Source organism: Marmota monax, unplaced genomic scaffold (genome assembly GCF_021218885.2).
Source record: "Marmota monax isolate L192 unplaced genomic scaffold, Marmota_monax_Labrador192_F-V1.1 WCK01_AAM20220418_F8-fsc00190, whole genome shotgun sequence".
NCBI lineage: Eukaryota > Metazoa > Chordata > Mammalia > Rodentia > Sciuridae > Marmota > Marmota monax.
Genome location: NW_026693010.1, coordinates 2,562,255 through 2,586,597, shown reverse-complemented (window position 1 = coordinate 2,586,597; position 24,343 = coordinate 2,562,255). Strand labels below are relative to the sequence as shown.

General features: G+C 62.9%; 1 protein-coding gene across 2 annotated transcripts; it reads left to right on the top strand.

Moving 5' to 3' along the window:
* Window positions 1-1,728: 1,728 nt before the first annotated feature.
* Window positions 1,729-22,771, top strand: Akt1 (AKT serine/threonine kinase 1). Of its 2 annotated transcripts, XM_046453106.2 has the most exons (14): window positions 1,729-1,829; window positions 4,181-4,321; window positions 15,027-15,155; window positions 17,346-17,457; window positions 17,799-17,946; window positions 18,250-18,381; window positions 18,457-18,522; window positions 19,172-19,240; window positions 19,473-19,598; window positions 19,666-19,794; window positions 19,901-20,115; window positions 20,406-20,493; window positions 21,554-21,656; window positions 21,884-22,771. In XM_046453106.2, the coding sequence occupies exons 2-14, from the start codon at window positions 4,276-4,278 to the stop codon at window positions 21,961-21,963; spliced, it is 1,443 nt and encodes a 480-aa protein (XP_046309062.1). In that variant the 5' UTR covers window positions 1,729-1,829; window positions 4,181-4,275; the 3' UTR covers window positions 21,964-22,771. The 2 variants fall into 2 exon arrangements, with proteins under 2 accessions (XP_046309062.1, XP_046309063.1); XM_046453107.2 differs by lacking the exons at window positions 1,729-1,829; window positions 4,181-4,321 and adding an exon at window positions 14,270-14,414.
* The last annotated feature ends 1,572 nt before the right edge of the window (window positions 22,772-24,343 follow it).

The window sequence follows — 24,343 nt, the reverse complement described above, 5'->3', positions numbered from 1 at the left end:
TCCAGGGGCCAGTGGCACAGTTTTTGTTGGAAACAGCTGGCTGTAGTGCACTTCAGTCAGAGCAGCAGCCAGGCTGAGCCATGGGGCTGGGTCCTCTCCTCAGCATTTGTGTTGATGGAGGAGAGAGGGATATTCCAAAGAGAGGGCTTTGCTTTCTTTCTGGGAGGTCAGAGAAGAAGGGTGGCCCTGCCACCGGGAGATCCAGGATTGGGAGGAGGGTGGACTCAGAGACAGAGGTAGGATTGGTTGCTGCATGGGTGCACAGCTCACAGCAGGCATGGGCTAACTGCCCACGCCAGACCAAGGGGCTAGAGAAGACAGGGAGGCCTTCTGGAGACCAGCCCCAGAGAGCAGAGGGAATCACAGGCTTCCACAAGAGGGCGCCCTGATGGCTCCTAGTGGCCATTTGGAGGTCAGCCTAGACAATCAGCCCTGGGGGACCTTGTGGCCAGGGTCAACATATATTGAGTAATGGACAGATATCTAAGGCCCAGGTTCTGGGGGCATCCAGTCTGAGCAGCAGACTGGGCCTCTCACTAGGCTCCCTCCAGGCAAGTCCACGTCTGGGGTTAGGCAGTCACTGGGTCAGCTGCATTGGAGAGGGAGCAGAACAGCCTCAGGGAGGAGCCACTCCCTGGTGTGCAGGGGGAGTCCTTCCCTGGGGAGGGTCCTCTTGTGCAGCCCTAGGAGGCAGGGACAGCACCCACGAGTGTTAGTGGCAAAGTGGGCTGAATCTGCCTCCTCCAGCTGAATTCTGACCTTTGAATGAAAAGTGAAAATGACATCTCCCCAAAGACACCACTCAAGGACTAGCTCACTGGGTCCTCTGCCAAGGGTCATTATCTCCTTGGGCCTCAGGCAGGAGCAGGGTGGTGGACCCCCTGGCCAGGAGTAGGTTCTGTAACTCCCTCAGGAAACCGGATGGAACCCTTCTGCTGACTGGGTGCTGGGCCCTTCTGAGAAAGATCCGGGGCTGTCTCTGGCCCCACAACCCGGCAGCACACAGCTCCTCACCCAGGCATCTGACTCCAGCTTGCTTGGGACCCAGGCCAGGTGGACCCCCTTCTCCCTCTGTCACCTGCAAAGTCCTCCATCTGTTTTAGTGGCTGTCAGCGCAGAGAGAAATGACTGAGTCGCCCCTTCCTCCCTTTAGGACACTAGTGGCCACTCCCTCCCTGCCCCCAGTATAGGGACGTGCACACTTGGGGCACATTGTGAAAGTCAAATTAACCTCCCCCACCCCACCCAGGTCTGGATAGGGGCGCGTGGGAGCTGGACCGAGGAGAGCCGGGTTACTTTATAAACGAGGAAACTGAGGCCCAAAAGGATGTGGCCCCAGGACAGGCCGACGGTGGCCGGCCCACTCCGGCGGCGGGCCTCGGTTACTGCCCAGCTTTGGCCGCAGGCCACCCGAGGGCCGCGCCCGTCCGCCCGCCGCGCTCGCCGGGCGCGCTCCGCCCTGGCCGACGGCCGCGCGCTGGGGGCGCCCGGGGCGGCGGAGGCGGATGTGGGCGGCGGCTCGGGCGCGGGGCGGGCGCGGGGCGGGGAGAGGGCGGGCCGGCGGCGGCGGCGGCGGCGGCGGTGGCTCAGGACCTAGGCGGCGGGCGGCCGGCCCAGCGCAGCCAGCGCGCCCGGAGAACGGGAGCAGGCGGCCGCGAGCGAGCAGCGCGCACCGGCGGCACCGCGGCGCCTCGCGAGGCCCGGCCAGCAGCGCCCGCCCCGCCGCGGCCCCAGCCGGCCCCGCCCAGCGCCGGCCCGCGGGATGCGGAGCGGCGGGCGCCGGAGGCCGCGGCCCGGCTAGGCCCCGCTCGCCCGCACGCGGCGGCCCGGTGAGTGCCCGCGCCGCGCCCCATCTGCCCCGCGGCGGGGCCGCTTTGTTCCCGGCAGGGCCGCGGCGCGGGCGGGCCGCGGCGGCCGAGCAGGAAGTGGCCGAGCGGCGGCCTGGGCGTGGGGCGCGAGGCGCGGGGCGCAGGCCGGCCGCGCTGGAGGCCTGCGCGGGGCGCGGGGTGCCGTCCGCCCGCCAGGCCGCCCCTTGACCTTGGCAGCCGCGCCGCCGCGAGGGGCCCGCGCCGGGAGAGGAGCGCTTCGGGGCGCGGGGGCCCAGGAGGCGGCGGCAGAAAGGGTGGTTGGGGGCCGGGAGAAGGCTCGCCCGGGCGGCCTGCAAGCCTGGGGAGGACCTGGGAGGGAGACCTCGTTCCCCGTGGACAAAAAGTTGTCTGTGGGGGCAGGGTGCCCAGGTTAGCCCACAAAGGACTGCTGGCCCTCTGGGCCCGGAACTGCTTCCTGCCCCGGGTGGGTTCTGGAGGCCTGGAGCCACTGGGGCTTGCCCCCGGGGATTTGGGCTCCTGGGCCAGCTGGTGGACTTGTCCCGTGGGACTGATTCCTGATTTGGGCCATGGTAAGCTGGGTGGACTAAGGCCTGTGCTCTGTGGCCAGATCCCCACCCCCTGTCCATTCCTGGGCCCCCATGGCCTGGTTGCAGAGGGCCAGTCTTGCCTGCAGAGCCCCTCACCCAAGTGAAGGGCGGGGCATGTTGATGGGGCCCCAGCCTAACATGCCACTCACAGACCTGTCCTGGGAGGGAGCTCTTCAGAGCCTTGTGTTTCTATAAATGCTGTGACTTCAGTAATAATAGCAACAATATGCCCTCATGGTGAGGCGCGTGCCACAGAGCCCAGAGGCAGGGTCCCTGCGGAGGCCGTGCCTCTGATTTGGTGTGGACACTGCTGTGTGCATGGATATATTTTTACATACATCTCTGGACAGCTGTCTGACTGTCAGTAGCAGGCCTCAGGCCTGGCGCATGGGGCGGGGGACATGGGAGTTTTCCAGTCCAGCTCTGCCTGCAGGCCACGCCCAGAGATCCCCCTGTGGGCCCTTGCTGGGCCTAGCCCTCTAGTCCTGCTTCCTGACACTCCCGCAGGACCTGCTGAGCACCTGGAGTTCCTCAGAGTTCCTCAGGGCCAGGCGTGGTCTTCCCTGTTGGGACATTTGACACAGGCAGCAGGGCCTTCCTGCTGTGTCAAGTTAGTTTAAGACAATTAAGGCAAAGTGACTCTCAGGGGGTGCCTATCCTGTACCTCAGGAGGCCAGAGAGGTGGCCTGTGGCAGTGTCTGGGCTGCTGTGTTGGGATCCATCGCACAGTGGTCCTCAGGGGTCTCTCCTGAGCCTGTCTTTAGAGTGCCCTCCTGGAAGGCTGCTGGCAGGCAGAGTGTCCGAGCACTCTTCCAGGATGCCCAGAGTTGGTGACGTGGGAACTGGGCTTTGAGGGATGCCTAGGAGTTCTTCCAGCTTGGGAGCTGTGGAGAGGGCCCTGTGGGATCAATGGGCAAAGTGTACTTTGGTGATGGCTGGCTGGTAGGCCACTGCAGGGCAGGGGCTTGTTCAATGCCCCTCCTCCCGGTCCCTGGCCTCCTGAATGCTGTAATTATGGGTCTGAAACCACCCTGCTCTGGGTGCTCCTTACTAACAGGACCATCTGAACATCTCTTTGTCCCCAAGCCCCAGTGCGGGGCCTGGCAAAACCAGAGATGCCTGGTACATGTTGGCTGAATGAATGAACCAGATTCAGAGCGGCAGGGGCTCTGTGGTTTAGGAGGGGCCTGGGGAGGTTTTCAGTCTCACCCTGGAGGGCTCGGCCGCTGCTCTCCTGGCCCTGCCTTCTTGTTTGAATTTCTGCTTTCCCAGTGGTGGGAGCAGGAGGGAGGAGCCCCGGGGCCCTGCCCTGGGGATCTCAACCTGTGACTGGAAATGACCTGGACAGGGAGAGCAGAGAGGGTCACCCTTTCTTCAGGGTTGGTGAAAGGCTCAGAGGGCTGCCTGGAGGAGGTGTTCTCTCAGCTGGTGCAGCAGGTGGAGGAGGCTGGGATACCCCAGAGGGCTTTCTGGGGTGGAAGTGGTTTGCACCTAGACCTGGGAGGTGAGCGTGGCAGCTGCTCTGAGCACATGGGTTTGGGGAGCAGTGTCCAGTGGCGTGGGCTTCTGCCTGGCCTGGTGTTGTGGGGTTTAGGCAGGCTGGCAGAGGAGGGTGGGTGAGGATGGGGGCTGGGAGCCGGGAGGGGCCACAGGGAAGGCAGACCCTGGCTGAGATGGCGAGGAGCGTGGCCACGGGGCTCTCTGAGAGCTTGGGGGGCGCCCCCAGCAGACGGCCCTCACACACTCTCTGTTGGCTTCTTCCAGAGGCTGCAGCTAGGCCGCCAGAGCCCAGAGGGAGCCTGCTGGAGGAGCGTGTCTGCACCCTTGGGCCGCCCCGGCCAGCGGGGGCCACGGACACCATGAACGACGTGGCCATCGTGAAAGAGGGGTGGCTACACAAACGAGGTCAGTGCCTGCCCTCAGGCTGGCCCTGGGGGGCAGGGCCAGGGAGTGAGCCCTGGTCCACCTGGGGTCCTGGAGCCAGTGGGGCCGCCGGCCTGTGGGCTTCCTTCAGGTGTGGGTGCTTGTGCCAGGCCAGCTGGGAGGAGGGGCCGCTTTCCTGAGGCTCCTGGGCCCAGCACCCCTCCACAGTGTGGAGGTCACAGCCTTGTGGGCCTCCTGAGTGGGAGGGGAGGCCCTGTGCAGGGCCTGCTGTTCGGGGCCCCTGCCTGGCAGGGCCTGGTGGGCGGGGCACGCCAGGCCGCTCCAGCCTTCCTCCTGGCTTTCCTGGAAGGCAGCGAGGACCCAGCAGTTCCAGGCCTGGCACGCTGGCAGCCTGAGGCACTGCCCAAGGGCTCCTGAGGGCAGGGCAGGGCAGGCTGCTGGGCTTGGCCTGTTGCCCACCTGAGGCCTGGACTCCGGGGAGGGGGTTCTGCTCCACCCAGGGCCCTGGCCGACTGGGGCCTGTTTGTGTTGGAGCTGCAGAGCTGGCCGCCCCCCGCCTTCCCACTCCTGCGGCCCTGCAGCCCAGGGGAAGGGCGCTGCCCAAGGGGCCCAGCAAGGAGCAGGGGAACAGGACCTGAGTGCAGCCCTCGCCTTCCCGCTGTTCTCCCCTCTGTCCTGCTGGGGGTGGGCTTCACATCCAGGGGTCCTGGGCAAGCCACTCCCTATTGTACCAGGGCGGGCATTAGCCTGCCCCCTTCTGACTTCCTCTTCCTGCAAACCTGCTCCCCGGGAAGTTCTGGCGATCCGTGCCAGCAGCTCACCACTCCTCACACTCCACCTCCAGCAGATGAACCCCGTGTCTTGAGGGGAGGAGGCAGCCCCAGGCCCCCCAGACAGGGAGTCGTGGTGGAAGTGGGGATCGTGAGGCAGGGTTCTGGGGGACGTACGGGAGCTCCCCAGCAGGGCAGGTCTGGGAGCTACTGGAGGAGGCTGCAGGGTGGCTGGGAGGTGCCAGGGCCCAGGGCTTGAGGTGGGGATTGAGGGTGTGGTCAGCTGTGTGCTGGAGCTCGGTTGGTCAGTGTTGCTGGGCCTGGGTCCATGGAGCCATTGCCTACTCTCCCAGGCCCTTCAGCCACATCTCACCCTTTGTCTCATCTCATAGCCCTGACCCCTGACCCTTTTCTGTGCCCCAAACAGTCTGCTTCCTTGGTGAATGCTTGTTGAGTGACTGTTAGATTTAGGGCCAACCCAGGAGGTGCCTGGCCCCAGTCACACAGGGCCTGTGGCAGCCAGTCAGACTTGGGTAGAAGCACTTCTGAGGCCTGGGCTCCTGGTGACCAAGTTACCACTCTGGTTATACCTTCGGAAGGGGCCTGGGGGGGGGGCAAGCGGGCCCCAGGGGGCATCTGAGAGACCCCATGGGGCTGCTCTGTGCACTTCCAGCACCTCGGGCCTTGGCTTCCCCATTTACACAGTGGGAATGGGTGGGGTAGAGACCTGGTGCAGGGGGCTCGTGGTCTGTGGGGGTCCCCCTGCTTGTGACGCCCTGCCCTGGTGGGATGGAGGGGGGACCTTTTAAGTGGGGGTTGCCTCCAGGCCCTGCTGCCTGGTGCCAGCCACACCAGGGGAGAGGGTCCTGTCCCCAGCCCCACTCGTCTTCCTCTAGCCCCAGCCCAGGGGCATGGGCTCTAGCAGGGTGGCCGGGCATGGGAGGTGGACTGCACACCTTCCTGCATGGTCCCTCTGAGTTCTGCTCTGGCCCAGGGCCCTTGCTTGGACTGCCCTGCAATGCCCTGGACCTCCCAGTGGGAGGGGGGGCGACACAGATGTCCTCCAGGCCCTCCAGCCTCTGATGCCCTGGCCACTTGTCTTTGCCACCTGGGAGTGACCTGTCCAGGGTGGGCCTGGGCCTGCCTCTCTGCTGGCCTCCCCTGCATCGGGGACCTGGAATACACTGGTTCTCAGCCCAAGTCCCAAGGCACAGCCCACCATGGCCACCTGGGCTGGCCCCATGTGGGGTGACCGTGCCTGCTGGGGCTGTGTAGGTGTGGGGATGAGAGTGGATGCGTGTCCTACCACAAATGAGGGGCCAGACGGCCATGTCTGCAGACCAGGCCCAGGCTCTTTCTCTTGCCACTGGGGTGGTGGGCACCTCTCTCTGTGGAGTGGCCCCAGGCGGCTTTCAGAACATGCCTGCCGGAATCACCCACACCAGAGCCAGAGCTGCTGACAGGCTTGTAGCTGTCCAGGCACCCCTGGGCCTCCACGTCCCCATGTGTCTAACAGGGAGCCATCCCGGGATCATGGATGCAAGCTGCTGAGGGCCAGAGCTCGTGGGGAGGTGGCCCAACCAGGCAGCCCCAGGTGGGTTGTGGAGGAGGCTGCAGTACCACCCTGTGGGTGGCCAGGCCGATCAGTGCTGCCCGCTTCCCGTTTCCAGAGGTCTGCCTCAGGTGAGCTCCTGGGAGCAGGCATTTAGGAGCCACCCTGGGGCAGGTTGCAGGTGGCTGGGCTTGGCCCAGGGCACCCAGTTTTCAGCCTCCAAGTGGAGAGCTCTGTGCTGTGCAACAGGCCGGCTGCGCCACTGCTTTTGGAGTGTGGTCCCCTCAAGGCCTGGGCCACCTTTGTCCCCTTGCCCCAGTGCTGACAGGTCCCACTCCACCCTGCCCTGTGGACAGCCGCTCTGGTCAAGCCTCCAGCCAAAGACCCCAGTGTCGTCCTCCTGGCCATGCTTGTCTTCAGTGTCCCTGACTCACGGCAGGTGGCTGGATGAGGAGAGGGAGGGGAGGGTGGCCAGGAGGCTGGGTCAGGATGAACTCTGGAAGTAGAAGTGTGTGCTGACCAGTGGGCACCTCCCAGTCTCCCAGGGGCCAGCAGGGCCCAGTAGAGGAAGCAGCCTGAGGCCATGGAGTGGAGGTGGAGGGAACCAGCCTGTCCCCTCTCCCAGACGTGGTCGCCTGAGTGGGTCCTCAAGGTGTGTGTGCCTGGGTGTGTGCAGGAGGCCTGTTGCGACCTCATTTGGACTTTCTGGGTTTTCCTCTTGTGTGTGTGGTCCTGAGCCTGAGCCCAGCAGTGCTTCACCTACCGCTCAGCTACGTTCGCAACCCTTTTTTTTTTTTTTGAGAGAGAGAGAGAATTTTTTTTAATATTTATTTTTTAGTTTTCGGCAGACACAACATCTTTGTGTGTATGTGGTGCTGAGGATGGAACCCGGGCCGCACGCCTGCCAGCCGAGTGCGCTACCGCTTGAGCCACATCCCCAGCCCCTCGCAACCCTTTTTGATTTTTGTTTTGAGACAGGGTCTTGCTGCTAAGTTGCCCAGGCTGGCCTGGGACTTGCCATCCTCCTGCCTCAGCCTCCTGCGTAGCTGGACTGCAGGCATGTACCTGGCCTCTGTTTAACTTAACACCTGGAAGCTGGGCCTCTGCCTGGGGCCAGGCTGCCCCATCCTGGAATGGACCTTCCCCCTGACCCAGACCCCTTCAGGCATAGTGGGGATACTGAGGCCTGGCTCTGGCCCTGAGGGCCTCCTGGGTATTGTCTCCCTCCTACCCACTCTGGTTCAGTCTTGAGGTCCTGGCACAGGCTGTCCCTGTGGGGGGCTCTGGGGTGCAGAGTGGTCCACTTCAGTGACACAGACCCCCGTGCATACCCAGCTGTGGCCCCGGCCATGCTGTCAGCTAGTTCCAGGGTCCTTGTGTGGGCAGGGGTCTGCACCCTGAGGGTACAGCCCAGCTCTCTTTCTCCTGGGAGGCCGCAGCTTTGCTGAGCGGACATGAGCGGAAGGTAGTCTGTGGGGCCAGTTGACCCGTGTCAGCGTGCACAGCAAGGGTTGCAGGTCAACTGCTTGAGTGCAAAGGTGGGAGTTGCTCTGCAGAACCACTGAGGGGAGCCCCCCAGAGGCCCCTGAACCTGTGAGCAGTGCTGCCAGCTTCCCTGGGCCTCCGTTTCCCTGGGGTCAGGTATGGGTTGGCCATAGGTGCTCCCTGGGGGCCCTGCTATGCCCTTGGCCTGACCAGTGAGCACCAAGTGTCCCCCTTAAGGAGGACATGTGCTGGCCATGGGGACAGCCTGGGAGAGATGTGTAGGTGTGCAGGGAGAGGGCGGGCAACGTGTGCCAGCCCTTGAGCCCAGGGGATGGGCCTGGTGACCTGGTGCTTGGCCGATGGCGGTAGCCTTGGCTTGGCTGGTGGGGGGCCGTTTCCTGCTTGGTGAATGTGTTGCGCTCACCCTTCAACACAAACAACAAAAGAGGAAGCTCGGCAGCCTCACGCTGGGGGCGTGGGGTCACTCACCAATGGCCCAGCCTGGCCCTGGGGCCGATGAGCCTGGTGGCTCTGAGTGGGGAGTGCTCTTGCTTCTGCTGCCCGGTTGCCTGTCCTCTTTGGGCATGGGTGTCCTGTAGGGGGCCAGACTCTATGGTGGGGGTCACAGGGAAGGATGGTGTGAGTAGGAGCAGGGCCCTGGGGCCACCTCCTGACCTGCTCTGCTGTCCACCCTGTAGGGCGGCATGGAGAGCACTGGCAGGAGGGACACTAGGCCTGCACAGGGGCAGAAGTGTGGTGGGACAGCCCCCAGGTGACTGGCCACCCCCTCTCATCAAGGCCTCAGTGGGGGCTCTTAGAAACGCCGCAGGGAGGGGCTTGGCAGGGCACTCACCCCTCCCCGGAACACCAGGCGAGGCCCAGGGCCAGTGCCCAGCTTTGGGCCCTCCTGCAACAGGAGTGGGACTGCTGCCCGCTGCCCAGGACTGCCCCACAGCCATAAGGCCACTGCTGTGCCCACTTGGCACACCCCACCCAGAGGCTCCCCCAGCCTAGAGCTGGCCCCAGGCCCCGGCCAGGATGACCCTGCCTACTGGAGCACTTGTCCCCACTCAGGCTTGTGTGGCCCCTCTGTCTCCCTGCCTTGGGGAACTTTAACCCTGGGAAGTAATAATAAGTCTGTGTCTTAGAGACATTGTCATTGAGGGGGGTGGGGCTTGGGGGTGACCTGCTGGCGAAGAGCTCTAGGGTCACGTCCCCTCCCCTTGCCTCCCCTGCAGGCTCAGCCCCTGCTCGGGCCTCCCATAGCTTTGTCAGGGTACTCCTCCTCCTGAGCTCCCTGTCCCCCACAGGGTGGCTCTGCTTGCTCACCCCATCCTGGCTCCTTGTCCTCTGTCCTACTGGGAACCTCATTACCTCTCTTGCTTGGGCCCATCTGGGCTACGTGCGGGGCCTGCAGGCCCTGGACCGGAGCCCCTGGGCCTGGTGCTGTGTGGGGGTCCAGGCCGGGACTGGCTGGGGCAGGAGCCCCCTCCTGGAGCAGGACAGGAGCAGTCCCCTGTCCTCCCCGCCCCTCCAGAGCATATTCCTTCACGGGCCCCTTCGCGTGGGCTGAGTGAACTGCCCCTGCTGTGCCACCCTTAGGTGGGGAGGCAGGTAGAATGGGTGGCAGGAGGCCCCAGTGTGTGGGTTCTGACACAGACTGCAGGCAGGGATGGCTTGGCCAGAGCAGAGTGGGTGGCACCTGGTCAGTGGGCTGCAGCTGAGTAAGTAGGGTAGCCAGAGACAGGCAGGTGTTGGGCTGCCAGGTGGGGGTGACCTGAAGCCAGGTGGTGGGCATGGGGCAGGGCTGCCTGCTGAGTGCAGAGGCCGTGGACACTGCTGAGTGGGATGATCTGGGGGACGAGAACCAGCTGTGTCCTATAGGGGTCCAGTATGGCCCCTTTCTGCCAAGGGGTGGGTGTTGTGCAGTGTCCTGGAGGATGTGGGGTCTGTGGGAGAAGGGCTGGGTGGGTGGGACCTGGTGTGCACTCTGCTGCAGCTCAGCCGGAGGTTTGGGGGCCGCAGTTTGGGGGATAGGGCCTGGAGGACAGGCCCAGCAGTGCTGCCCTGGAGTGGCCAGAGGAGCTGAGAGGCCCCGTGCTTCAGCCATACCTTGGCAAGAGTGGGTGATGGTGCCAGACCCGCCCTCCCCTCTCCCACCTGTGTGTGCACTGTTGCCAGCCTGCGTGAAGACCAGAGACCTGTGAGGAGCTCAGGGTGTGTCCCAGCAGGACCTGGGGCTTTGGTTATATCTGCCTTTTTTTTTGGTACTAGGGATTGAACCCAGAGGCACTTAACCACTGAGCCCCATCCCCAGCTCTTGTTTTATATTTTATTTGGAGACGGGGACTCCCTGAGTTGCTTGGGGCCTTGCTAAGTTGCTGGCACTGGCTTTGAACACGTGATCTTCCTGCCTCATCCTCCTGAGCTGCTGGGATTGCAGGCGTGCACCACTGCACCTGGCTCATGTCTGTGACATTGAGGTCCCTCTGAGTCTTGGTTTCTGTAGAGAGCTAGTGGACACAATGACCCCTGCCACCCAGCTGGGCTTTCTGGGAGAGTGGGGCAGGATCTCCGGCTGGAGAAAGGTGCAGCCAGGATCTGTGTAGCATCAGCCTCTGCTGGGCAGGGGCTGGACACCTCTTTGACCAAGGATGCTTGTGCCCCATCCCTATTCAGACCCCAAGTGCCGTCTTTAGAAGGGCTCATCCAGGAAGCAGCTCGTGTGCCCTTGGCTGGGCTGTACCAGGCCGAGTCTGTGGCCTTGATCACGTGGCCTCTTCCCTTCCTTCTCTGGCTCGTGGTCACAGGGTCCACCTGCCTGTGGACCCTGCTGGGATAAGGAGCAGTGGGACTCTGACCCAGGCAGGGGCCTGGTACATTGGGCCTTGGAGATGACCCGTGCTGCCCACTGCCCACCCAGCAGGCAGCGAGGGCTGGACACATAGCCCGTGGGCTGCTGTCGGCAGGGCCGTCTGCTCAGTGTGCTGGAGAAGGTAAATGGGCGCCCGGCAGCTGTCGGTGGGCGATGGATGTGTCTGCGGCAGGGGACCATGCGGTCCCGCTGTCAGCTGGCGCCTGCTCCCCAGGCCTGCTGGGGCTCACTTTGCTGTGGAGAAACAGCTCGGTGCCGCCTGGCCCCCTGCCAGCTGCCGCCTGTCACCGCCGCTGTGGCAAAGTGTTTATCCAGCAGTTTCCCGAGAACTGGGGACTTTCAGAGGATGTTCATGGAGCTCAGGACCTGGCGGCCTGGTGGCGTGGCTTGGAGGGTCAAGAGTCACAGCAACTCAGGAGGGCCCAGGTGGGGCCTGGGCTGTGGGTGCCCCAGGACCCGTGGCCCAGCGTGGAGAGGGCAGGCCTTGGCCTGTCTTCTCCCCAAGCACTGGCCTTGTGGCCCTGATGGTAGCACTTGGGTTGTGGGAGGTTGGGTGAGGAGACTTCCTGGAGAGGCTGGCCTGCCAGAACCTCAGCCTTCAGCATAGAAGGGGCTGACCCTTAGGGATACTGAGGGATCTAGGGGCTGCAAGAGGATGGGGGACACTGCCTGCCCTGTATCCAACTCCTTGCGCCTGGATCCCCAAGTTGTACACGGGCCATGGCGGGTATGGACTTCTGCTGGCTATGTGTATTGTTTCTCTGGGCCTGACAGGACCTGGTCTTGGGGGTGGGCACAGCAGGGGTCCCCTCCCCTCCTTGGCTCTTCTGCCTCCAGGGAAGGCTCTAGGGAACCCTGGAGGCTGGTTGAGGTCTTGCCTCTGCCCTGCCCAGGAGTCCTAGCATTGGAGCGGGGATGGGCATGGGCCACCATGTCCTCACAGCAGGCATAGGGTCCTGACTGACTGCCCACGGGAAGTGGAACTGCTGCAGTGCCGGGCTGAGGCCCAGGCTGGGCTGCACCCAGCATGGACTGTGGGTCCCAGCTGAGCTCCGGGGTGTTGTTGGGGGTGCCCCGGGGCCTGGGGGTTTGCTGTGATTTGCCGTCCACCATGTGGAGAGCAGGAGAAGGCCCTGGTTGTGCAGAGCAGTAGGGACCCTGTCTAGGGGTGACAGCCTGAGGGGCAGTCTTGGCCTTGCAGCTTATCACTGCCTTACATCTGTCTGGAACATGGGCTCGCTGGGGGACCTTGTCCTTCTGCTGCCCTGTGGGCTGTTCAGGGAGAGGAGGACACTGGCTGGCACAGTCCCTCCAGGCTGGACTCCCACCCAAGTGCAAGACATTCAGCAGCTGTGATGGGGTATGGAGCCTGGCAGCCAGGGTGAGTGCCCGTACCTCTGGTGACACTAAAGAGGAAGGGTGGCCCCTTTGAGTCAGTCTCTTCCTGTTGGTGTGTGGAGCTTGGTGAGACTGGTGGAGAGAGGCCTGGATCTGGCACTAGAGACCCAGGGGTGGGCAAGTGCTGCCCCACAGGCATCCTGTGACCACAAGGGACAGGGCAGCCATGTCCTCCACCTGTCCATCTTGTGTCACTCAGCCCTGGAGTGAGTGCTGTTGTCTGAGCCGGCTGCTGGCCTAGCCTTCTGTCTGGGCTGAACACATTAACATGCAGGCCGTGGCCCATGCTGCAGCTGGCTTGGTGGACACCCTGAGTGACGGCCCGGCTGGACATGAGGTGGGGTGAAGAAAGAGATGTGTGTGTCCTGGAGCCTTGGCCCCAGGGCCCTGCTCCCCTCCGGAGGGTTTTCCTGCGTGCCAGTCTGCTGCAGGCAAAGGCCTGCTTAGGTCCTGTCCTAGTCCCTCTGCTCACCTGGGTCTCCTGGGCCCAGGGCCTTGAAAGCTGGGAAGGGGAGGATACCGAGTCCCTCCTGAGATCTCTGGCTCCTAGAACCTCCCGTCCTAGGGTGCTCAGGGGCCATGGGGGGCTGGGACTGTAGAGCACGAGCTGGGAGGAGACAGATCTGGGTCAGGGCTGGGAGCCAGGCGGGCGCACTGAGTGCCGGGTGGTGCTGGGGGCCGTGCGGGGCACACAGGGGGGCCGTGGTGGTGGGATCAAGATGGATTTCCGGGGCGAGCGGGTGCGGTGCTCATCAGCCTCTCTGCTCAGTTAGCGTCCTGGGGAGCGGCAGCTGGTGAGATGGAAGGCACTCCATCAGGGGCCGACAGCTCCAGACTGGCGCTGGCGGGTGGGCACACGTGGGGGGTGAGGGGGCAGGATGGGGTGGGCATGCAGCCCCCCAGCCAGCTCTGTCTGATCTCTGGAGTCTCTGCTGCCTGCTGCACCTCCTAGGCCCTGAGGCCACAGGGACGGTCTCCTGGAGGAGCTGCAGGTGGGGTGCGCTGACCTAGGCAGAGCTGGCCCGGGGTTTGTGCTGGGGGAGGCCAGTTGCTGGGGTTTCAGACCCCATTCTCCAGCGTTGGCATTGGCTATTAGGCAAGGCCCCAAGTGGCCACGGGATCCAGGGCCAGGGGTGTTGGAGCTGGGTTGGCAGTTGCCCTGCGGCCACATGAGCTGTAGGCCAGCAAAAAGCGGGTGACATCTTTCCTTCCCTTGGAGGTACCTTCCCACACGTGAGCTCTGCACAGCATCTCAGAGAGCTCCTCCCTGCCCCTTCCTAAGTGCTGAGGACAGGTTCCTTGGGCTGGGGGTGTGGCCTGAGAGTGGGCTCTGGCCACTCCGGGGCTGGCGGGGGGCCACTCCCATGACAGGCACTCCCACTTCAGGCCATGCAGAATGAGGCCAGGCCTCTGCATTGCTTGTGGAGCGTCTGGCTGCAGTGTCTGGGTAGTGGGAGCCAGAGGGAGGGGGAGCCCAGGGGGTGCACTGTACCCAGAGTTCCTTCAGCCTGCACCTGGCAGGTGGGTGGCCTCAAGGGGGTACAGGCTTCTATGCAGGAAGGAAGTGGCTCTCAGAGGGTCCCAACCTACAGCACCAGGAGGACAGTGCTCCCACCTGGAACACCAGGATGCAGTGTGCCTTGGATAGAGAAGGCAGGCTGGCCAGGACCCTCAGGGATGTGGGGAGAGGGGCAGCACCTTTGCCTGGCCCTCTGTGACCCATACACCCCAGGAGATGATCTCCATGGGCTGGAGCCTGGTCCCCTGGGTGCCTGGCCATAGCAACTATGCCGTGCATCGGGGGCCTAAGCACCTAGGCCTCACCCTGCTGGACCCAGTGGTAGATGGCCTGGTGACAGAGCCATTGCTTGTCCCCCACGTCCCTCCAGGTGCCCTCGTCCAGAGCTCAGTGTGGCAGGAGGACCCTGCCCCATGGGCCGGCTCCTCTGCCCTCTGCCCAGTGTCCCTGCAGATGAAGAAGTCGCCTCATTAGTGAGCTCCCCGTTGCTCTTCAGACTCCTTGCTCGGCAAAATGTAAATGAAACATTTTTTCCGGGTGTCAGTATGAAAAATGACAGTCACTGTGAGCTCACAGAGGACATCTGCTCTGGTTCCTACGTGTGAACGCCTGCTTACGGCTGATGTTGCAAAACTTGAGGTGGATGTTCCTGTGCACCTGGTTGACCCAGGGCAGTCCCAGCCTGGGTCCTGATGCCCACGGTGTCCAGCTCTGGGTGCCTCCTGGGTCTGGTTCAATGGACGGTGCCGAGGTGCACTCCATGCCCCCAGTCGGCAGCTCTGTCCCTCTGGCTGACTCTGGCACAGAGATCAACTTCTGCCAGGAGTGTGGTACTGGTCCTCTCCCCTCCAGACACCAGGTTCTGGCTGTGGTAGGCAGCCACACATGCCATTGTCACCTGTGGCTGCCATCTGCCAGACCCTGCGTGCCCTCTGGCCCCTCCCCATTTCCCCATCAGTGCTACTCCCCGAGTCTGGGTGCCCTGGCCCTGAAACGCCAGCAAGCCTGCCTCCCCATGGACCCAGCACTGTCACCAGCAGCCCACCCCAGCCTGCTGCCCATGCACATGTCCCGTGGGGTGGGGCCAGGAGGGGGTTGACATAGCCCCTCACAGCCCTGTCCCACAGGGGAGTACATCAAGACTTGGCGGCCACGATACTTCCTCCTCAAGAATGACGGAACCTTCATCGGCTACAAGGAGCGGCCCCAGGATGTTGACCAGAGGGAGTCCCCCCTCAATAACTTCTCTGTGGCACGTAAGTGTCCCCCTGGCCACCTTGGGTTGGAATGAGGTGGCTGAGCAGGGCTAGAGCTTTCTGTGCCCACCAAACTCTCTGCCAAGGCCCTCTTTTGGCCTCTGTGTCGTCCCTGGGAAGCGGCCTAGCAGAGCTGGCTCCTGTCACCTCTGTAGGACTGCTGAACGGCCAATGCTGACTGGGCCCGGGCCATCCAAACTACTTCCCAGCCCTGGTGCTCTTGCTTGGAAGGACGAGGGGTCTCACCTGTGGACAGAGCCTGGCCTCTGGGGAGACTGGGCCTTCCTCTGGTTGGGGCTTAACAGAGCAGCCAGGGGCACCCAGTGGGATACCCCCTGGTGGGGAGGGCACAGAGAGAGAGCACCACCTCCCTTACCCCCCGAGCTCTGGCCTGTGGGGCCTGTTGTGCCTTCCTAGCTTGTGTCCCACCCTCCTGATGGGTGAAGGTGGCAAGGCTGTTCCAGGCTGTCTGCTGAAGGCATCTGCAGGTTCCAGCCCACATGAGCCAGAGTGATTTGAGATGCTGGGGCAGGTGTACCTCCAGGTCTGGTCTGCTTCCCATGGGGCCACCCTGTGGCCCAGTCTTCCCAGGGGCTGGCCCAGGGTGCTGGCCAGGCATGCAGGTGTGACTGTGTGGGTGGTGAGGGATCAGCTGTGGGACATCTGGAGCAGTGGGCTCAAGGCAGGCCTCTGGGATCTGTCTCGGGCTGCATCTGGATGTGCAGTGCGATGCCCCAGACCTGGGTTCTACCCCTGGTCCCTTGCTCATGTCACCCTTCACACCAGGTGGCTCCGCTCACCCTCCTGGGATCCTGGGTCCTCTAACCCCTCCACCTTGCTTGTCCCCGGGGTTCTGGGGCCTTGGAGGAGGAGATGTACAGGTTGCCATCCCCAGGCTGGATGGGGAAGGACCCCCACCTGCTCCTCACCAGCCCCTCCTTGTGCCTGGCGCTGGGCTGAGGGGGAGGACGTCAGCAGCCCAACCATCAGATGAGGCTCCTTATCAGGGAGCAGAGGCCTTGCCCTATGGGGTTCCTGGTCGAGGGGCCTCCTGTGGGGGCCTTTTCAGGATCAGATTTCTCTGAGCCCTGATTTCCTTTTTCCTGGTTCCTCGAGCTGCTGGCCCTGCAGTGGTGGGGGACATCCATATGGGAAGAGACCCAGGAAGCAGACCCCCCATCCCCTAGTAGGGTCCCCGCAAGCTCTCCCTGGTTCCCCTCTGTGCGGTGGGGAGGAGGCCATATTCCCTGGGTTCCCAAAGCACCCAAAGCAGGGCCTTGCTGTCGGGAGGCAGCCCTGGCTGAGGGCAGGGAAGAGGAGAGGGGCTCTGGAGGTGGCACACAGAGGACGGTGCCAGCCTCTGGGGCCTGCTAAGCAGCAGAGCATGGAGTGGGCAGCTGTGCTGTAGCCCCCGTCCAGGAGCTTCTCTGAGGATGGGATCTGGTGTGATGGGGCGAGACCCCAGCTCTGGGCACTGCCTCCCACTGACAGGCTTTCTGGGAATGAGCGGGAGACCATGTGCCCAGATGACAGGGCCCAGGCAGGTTTCCCACCGGGCTGATCAGGTCCTTCCCCAAGGCTGGGCCCCAAGCCCCTTCCCGGCTCCCAGGCCTGGCAGGCGGCCCCTTGCTCACTCAGTGGAGCCAGCCAGCCCCTTGTGTTGCCAGGGCCCAGACGATGGAATGCGGGAGGCCCCTGGGCTGGCCCCTCAGCCCCTCCTGCCTGCAGAGTCCTGCTGAGACGCCCTCTCTGCTCATAGCACTCATACCCCTCAGGGCCTGGTGTGTCCCCCACAATCCAGCCATGGCAGGTGTGCATGCTCCAGGTGTGTGCGCACCAGGTGTGAACTGCTCCAGGTGTGTGTGCTGCAGATGAGCATATTCTGCAGGTGCTCTAGCTGTGGCTGGGAAAACAGCAAGAGATCCCTGCACCGGGTAGGAAGGGCGGCTGTGGCCCCCATCTCCATGCACCTCCATTGCCCTCCTCAGGGCTCTGGCACTAGTTGGGGCTCAGAGACCACAGGAAGCACTGGGGAGGGGCGATGGTGTGGGGCTGACTTCATAGCCCCGGACACCCTCTCGGGGTGCCTTGCAGCTCCAGAGTAGAGTGTCCCAGCTGGAATAGGGCCCTAGTTCCTGTGGCAGCACTGTAGGGAGGTCAAGTGCAGACAGATGCTCCCTGCCCACCCAGAATGCCAGTTGATGAAGACAGAGCGGCCCAGGCCCAACACCTTCATCATCCGCTGCCTGCAGTGGACTACGGTCATCGAACGCACCTTCCATGTGGAGACGCCTGAGGAGCGGTATGTAGGGTGAGGGCAAGGGCCTGGCTGCAGAAGGTGGCCTCCAGGGTTGGAGATGGATGCCTGGGTTGGCCCTCCTCAGAGGCCATTTTGCAAACTAGCCCAGGCCTGTAGGATATGGGTGGGGAAACTGAGGCTGGAAATGAACACAGGGTGGGAGGGGATGCTATCCTGCTGGGGTTGGACCTCAGTGTCCTGGAATGTGTGCAGTCTAGGCCAGGTGGCCCCTCAGGGCTCTGCCTGGGGTCAGACAGCCGCCTGAGCTGGAACTGCCAGCTGGCTGTGGGTGATGCATGGTGGAGTCCCTGCTGGTGCCCAGAGCCTCACTTGAGCCCCTGCAGGGAGGAGTGGACAACAGCCATCCAGACCGTGGCTGATGGACTCAAGAGGCAAGAGGAAGAGATGATGGACTTCCGTTCGGGCTCACCCAGTGATAACTCGGGAGCAGAGGAGATGGAGGTGTCCCTGGTCAAGCCCAAGCACCGCGTGGTGAGGCCCAGCTCCTGCCTCTGCTGACAGGAGGCCTTGCTCCCTCCCTGGACACCCCCTTGTGTTGGAAGTGAAGTCAGGACAGTGGCCAGAGGGCCTGGGGTGTTGCCCAGTTCTCCTGTGAGCACTGGCCTTCCACTTGTCCCACAGGCCCACAGGTGTGAGGGTGGGGCCCCAATCCACACCTAGCCTGCCAGAGGTGATACAGACCCCACCACCTTGTACACTGTCCAGCAGATGGTTCTGCCCCCGGGGCTGGTGGTGCTGAGCAGGGTGCTGAGCAGGCTCTGCCCACTGCCACAGACCATGAATGAGTTTGAGTACCTGAAGCTACTGGGCAAGGGCACCTTTGGGAAGGTGATCCTGGTGAAGGAGAAGGCCACAGGCCGCTACTACGCTATGAAGATCCTGAAGAAGGAGGTCATCGTGGCCAAGGTATGGGGTGGGCAGCATATGGGGCAGGGACAGGGGACAGGGTGGCCTGGGTGCTCACCTGGCCTTGCCTTTCAGGACGAGGTGGCCCACACACTCACTGAGAACCGCGTCCTGCAGAACTCCAGGCACCCCTTCCTCACAGTGAGTGGGCGCCGTCCTGCCTAGGCAGGGAGGGGCAGGGCAGGAAGACACTGGCACGGGGCTGCTGTCCTGTCTTCCAGGCACACCCAAGGGCTTCACATGTGGCCAGCGGAAGGTTGGGTGAGAGGGCACCTGGTATGGGCCTGGGCACTGCTTGCTGGCTCAGTGTCCACGGAAGGCAAAGCAGGTGACTTTGGTCTTGCACCCTGCTAAGGCCCTGGGCCCCGAGCACCCCACACCCTGCCTCTCTGCAGGCCTCTGTTGAGGTGCAGGCTGGGTGTACCCCTGCCCTGGGGAGCTGGCCCAGGAGTGGCACATGACCAGGGGCCTGTAATGTTTCTGAGGGAGGCTCAGCATTGGTCATTAGTGGGCCTTCCCTTTGGACAAGGCTGCTCTGGGCACAGATGGGAAGGCAGCCCTGGCAGCTGGGAGCCTAGGGCCAGAAGCCCCAAGCCAACGCTCAGCTTCGTACCTGATTCTGATGGCCCCAGAGCCTGGCTCACTATCCACTTGAGACCCTACTTTTCCCTTGGACTTGAACCCAGACCCCATATTGCTCGTCTTTAAAACAGGCCCTGTGCCTCTTGGCTGCCTGGGCCCAGCCTGGTGGCCGGTGTCAGGCCCTGGCTCTAGCTGTGCTCCATTTCAGGCCTTGAAGTATTCCTTCCAGACCCACGACCGCCTCTGCTTCGTCATGGAGTACGCCAATGGGGGAGAGGTAGGGCTGGGTGAAGTGCTGGGCAAAGGGTGGGTGGACGGATGGCTTTGCTGCCTGAGGTGCCAGCTTCACAGTGGGACAGCTTCGTGGGTGGCGCTTGCCCCTCTGGGGGCCTCAGACATCCTGCTCCAGCGGTGTGGTGTTTGGGGGTAGTAGCTGCCTGCTGAGGTGACCCCTCCCCTGCCGGGGTGGGGCGGAGCCTCCTGCCGCCCCTTAGGCTCCCCTCCCGCAGCTCTTCTTCCACCTGTCCCGCGAGCGTGTGTTCTCCGAGGACCGGGCTCGTTTCTACGGCGCAGAGATCGTGTCGGCCCTGGACTACCTGCACTCCGAGAAGAACGTCGTGTACCGCGACCTCAAGGTGCGCCACGGGCTGGCGGGAGCCAGGGGTGGGGCTTGGCGTCAATGACCAGGGCCTCCCTGCACAGCTGGAGAACCTCATGCTGGACAAGGACGGGCACATTAAGATCACGGACTTCGGGCTGTGCAAGGAGGGCATTAAGGACGGCGCCACCATGAAGACCTTCTGTGGGACACCCGAGTACCTGGCCCCTGAGGTGGGTGTCCCCACACGTCATGCGTGTACTATGGCACTGAGCACCCCACCCTCTTGCCCCTCCTCTCCGGTGTCCTGGCACGCTGTGACACTGAGCCCCTGTTCAGGTGCTGGAGGACAATGACTATGGCCGGGCCGTGGACTGGTGGGGGCTGGGTGTGGTCATGTACGAGATGCTGTGCGGCCGCCTGCCCTTCTACAACCAGGACCACGAGAAGTTGTTTGAGCTCATACTGATGGAGGAGATCCGCTTCCCTCGCACGCTGGGCCCAGAGGCCAAGTCCCTGCTCTCCGGACTGCTGAAGAAGGACCCCAAGCAGAGGTGAGGGCGCCAGCCTGGCTACAGCTTTGCTTCTGGCCCCGCCCCAGGTGTGCCTAGAGCTGTGCCCAACAGTGTGGGACAGTGCTCATCTGTGGCCTGCGCTCAGCGTCCTCAGGGGGGGCAGGCCCGGGCAGAGGGGCCGGGCAGGCCCGGGTTGGGGGGCGGTCCTCAACCTGCTGCAGCTCTAACTGCGGGGCTTCCTACAGATGTTCAGAGGGGCATGCTGGGTCCCACCACAGAGGTGCTGCCCAGCTGAGCGTGGCCTGAGCCTCTTGCTTGTCTCCCTGCAGGCTCGGCGGGGGCTCCGAGGATGCCAAGGAGATCATGCAGCACCGCTTCTTTGCCAGCATCGTGTGGCAGGATGTGTATGAGAAGAAGGTGCCAAGCTCCCCATGCACCCAGTCACGACTGGCTCCTCCGCTGCGAGCATGCTCACTTCTGCACATGCGCACAGCCGCTTGGGCGCACACCCTTCCCTCACGCACAGGGTAGTGCGTGGCTGATTGGCACACTCGCCACTGGGCCTGCCGAGGCCCGGCGACCAGGAGCTTTGTCCATGCCCCTCTGTGGCCTGCACTCAGAGGGTCTGACACAGCAGCCGCCCTCCTGGAAGCTGGTCCAGCCCTTCCTCCTCCCCCAGAGGAGCTGCACAACCCTGTGCCTCGCCTGCACTGCGTCTGGTGCCAGTACCAGGGCCCCTCCCCAGCGCTGCACGGGTGGGGGCTGGCTGAGGTGGCACCCCCTGCTCGCTACCGGTTCCTCCAGGGTTCGACCTCAGGCCCTGCTGCTGCTAGGAGAGCTATGCCCCCTTGAGTGTGGGGAACAGCACCGGCTCTAGCAGCAGTGTGGAGTCCACCAGCAGGCAGAAGGGCTGTACTACATGGGTCCTGTCACTGAGCACACCCTTGTTGAACGCCCATCACAGTCCACATGTGGCTGATGGGTTGGGCCCATGCCTCAGTCCTCCCTTGCTCTGGCCCAGCTTCCGGACACCTTCTGCCCAGCCCTGACCCAAAACCACACGAGTCCTCTAGGGGTAGTCCTGTCCTAAGGTGACTAAGGACAGTGCCTGCCTGTGACCCTGGGGCCACTGGAGGTCCTCTCCCAGCTGTGTTCTTGCCCAGCTGAATGCTGTGTGCTCCCTGGGCAGAAAGAGGCAGGCAGGCTCACCCGGTGCCCTGGCCCAGTCTGCTTTTGACCCTTTCCGTCCCCATTCTTAAGAAAACCTGAGTAAATGACAGCCAGGGAGGGAACAGGAGTGTCCCTCCCCTTACTGTCGGGGTTCCCGGAAGCACCCCTCCCAGAGCTGTGCCCTTCTCAGGATGGCAGTGCTGCCTGGGGGAGCTCAGGCGCTGGGAGGGCCCAGCTCCTCCTGAGGTGGGGTTTGCTGGGGAATGGAGGGAGGCCTCTAACCTGTCTTTCCTGTCCCCCACTGCAGCTCAGCCCACCCTTCAAGCCCCAGGTCACATCAGAGACGGACACCAGGTATTTTGATGAGGAGTTCACGGCGCAGATGATCACCATCACACCGCCTGACCAAGGTGAGGGAGAGCCGCTCTCTCCAGGGCAGACTGGGCACTGCCTCTGCCTGGGGCAGCAGTGTCTGGCTTTATTGGCTTCAGATGCTTTAAGATCCAGTTCCTCTTGAAGGCTGGTAGTGACCAGGGCAGGGAATTGGCATTCTGAGGGCCAGGCTCATGGCTTGTGGGTGGGGGCCCTGCTGCATGATGGGTAGCATTGGATCTGAGCCATCTTTGTGGCCCCGCAGATGACAACATGGAGTGCGTGGACAGCGAGCGCAGGCCACACTTCCCCCAGTTCTCCTACTCGGCCAGCGGCACAGCCTGAGGGCCGCCAGGAGGGCCTTGGCAGCCCTGTGCTGCGAGATGTCCTGGACCCAGGAGCCTCATGTGGACGATCTGTATCTGATGGTCTCATTTTCAGACGCATTGGGGAGGAGCTATGCCAGCCTCCACGGGTGGGAGGATATTCCTGCTGTGGATGGCATCCTGCCTCCCCGCCAGGTCAAAAGGAAAACTCTTCTGCAGTTTTTCTTAATTTATTTCATCCGATTTGTTCTCCAGATATGGCCTTGGCCCTCAGAACATTAAATTCCCTAGGAGAACGTTAAGGACTTCTGCAGCCCCCTGCAGTGTGGGCCTGTGGGTCTGGCCACTGCCCTGTCTGCCGCCATCCCTCTCGGCTATCACCTGCCTTTAAGGACCAGGCCCCTGCCCCGGTCTGGGGGCACCAGGAGCACCTTCATTCCCTCAGGAAGGCACATGGCAGCCCCTAGCTCAAGGACTGTGCCTCTGAGGAGGTCCTTGGAGCTGGCCCCACATGGGGCTGGGGGGTGGGCCTGACAGGGCAGGGGAGCGAGTTTCAATTGTTGCTGTCTATTCTGCTGTGTGGAGGCCCTCGGGGGTTCATCTTAGTGACAGGAAAGCCCCCTCCCCTCGGGTCATGGCCTCCACTCAGATGGTCTCTTAGCACTTGTCCTTCCAGATGCTTTACTCCAGGCCGTGTCCTGGCCCTCCTGCCCCTGGCCAGACGGCGCCCGCTGCTGTACCACGCCGTTTTTTACAACAGTCAACTTTAGCATTTTTACTATTATGATACTTTCCCTCCAAACTCTTCAATAAAAATTGCTTTTCAAGTTTGTGGCTGGCTCTGCTGGGGCTGGGTGGGGCTCGTGGCCTAGGGAAGCTGGCACTCCAGGCTCAGCAGGAGCCCTTTCCTCACAGCCCAGTGAGTCCAGGGGTGCAAGGACTTGGCTAGAGGCCCAGCGACTGTCCTGAGACTCCAAGGGAAGATGCTGCTGGGCACCAGCACTGTTCCTGCTCCCCTGTACCCAACCCTCTCCCCCAAAGGCTGTCCAGGCTGCCTGCCAGCTCCTGCTGCTGTTTGTCAGGCAGAGCAGCTAGAAAGAGCAGGACTCCCAGAGAGGATGGAGCAGGTTGCAGTGATGACCTGGGCCACAGTGCGAGAAGGCTCCAGGAAGCCCCTAGGAGCAGCCTGATAGAGGACAGAGCCAGGAAAGGCTGCAGGGGGAGGGGCACAGCTAGAGCACCAAGAACCAATGGAGTCCAAGCAGCTGGACCGATATGCTGTTGGTGCCACCTGGTGGACACCTGGCAGAACTGCACCCTCAACAAGGCCAGGAGTGGCTCTTAGGGACAGGCAGGGGCCCACAGGGCCCTGCAGCCTCAGCTTTTTCATGGCTAATGGCCTGGACTCCCTGCAGATGTGCACAAGCAGAGCCCAAGGCTGGTGGGTGTGCAGGGATGGCAGCTGGCCCCTCTCTGAGAAGGGCTGGCTGTTCCACCTTCACTGGGGGTGGGATGGGGGTGACAGTGCGGACCTCTGGTAGCCAAACAGAGCCATGTCTGGAGCAGCCCAAGTTCTCTGGGTGGTCCAGGGTCTGGTTCCACCAGGCTGAGTTTCAAGCCACACCAGTAAGAACTCAGCTACTCTGCGGGAGGACACTGCATCTGGAGGGCCGGGTTGCACATCTGCACATGAGCAGCAATGAAACCAAAGCACAGCAGCCACGTGCCACCCTCACACTGTGCAAAACCCAACCACCATGGCTCATGTGATATGGAAAGGGGGCAGCTGCAGCCAGGGCTGCTCCTTCCACAAGAGCCCCTGGGGACACTGCTACTCAGAATAGGCCTGTTTTGTGTCCCTGTCACAGGCAGGCAAAGCCCTAAAGGAACAAAGGCAGGGATAGAGCCCAGAGCCCACCTGACCTTCCTTGCCGTCTGTGGCAGAGGAATGGGGGAAGCAGTGTGGGGGGGTTGCAAGGAGCTGAACGTTTTGGGAAATTCCTAGAAGGCACAGGTGGCCTCACAAGGGGCAGCGCAGACCTAGAGTGCAAGGCAGATGAGAGGGGCAGGGTTATGTGGCCACACAGGAGGCTGCTGCACAGCAGGGTCCAGCCAGGGAGACTCAGATTCTGCCAGGAGGAAGCAGCTGTCCTTGCTGGGTTCCCTGTGCCCAGCACAAGGCAGGCTCAGAGGGACAGGAAGATAACAGGAGTGGTCTTAGCACCTGGAACTTCCATGTGTCAGCAGGTGTGGCTAAAGGCTGGGCCTGCCCTGGTGACAGGATGTGCTGGGTGTGCTAAGGGCTGGGCCTGTACTTCCCTGGGATGCCACCACCATGAAATCTGCCCAACGGCAGATGCTCATCCCACCCTCTGGCTTCCAACTTGGTTCTTTGACAC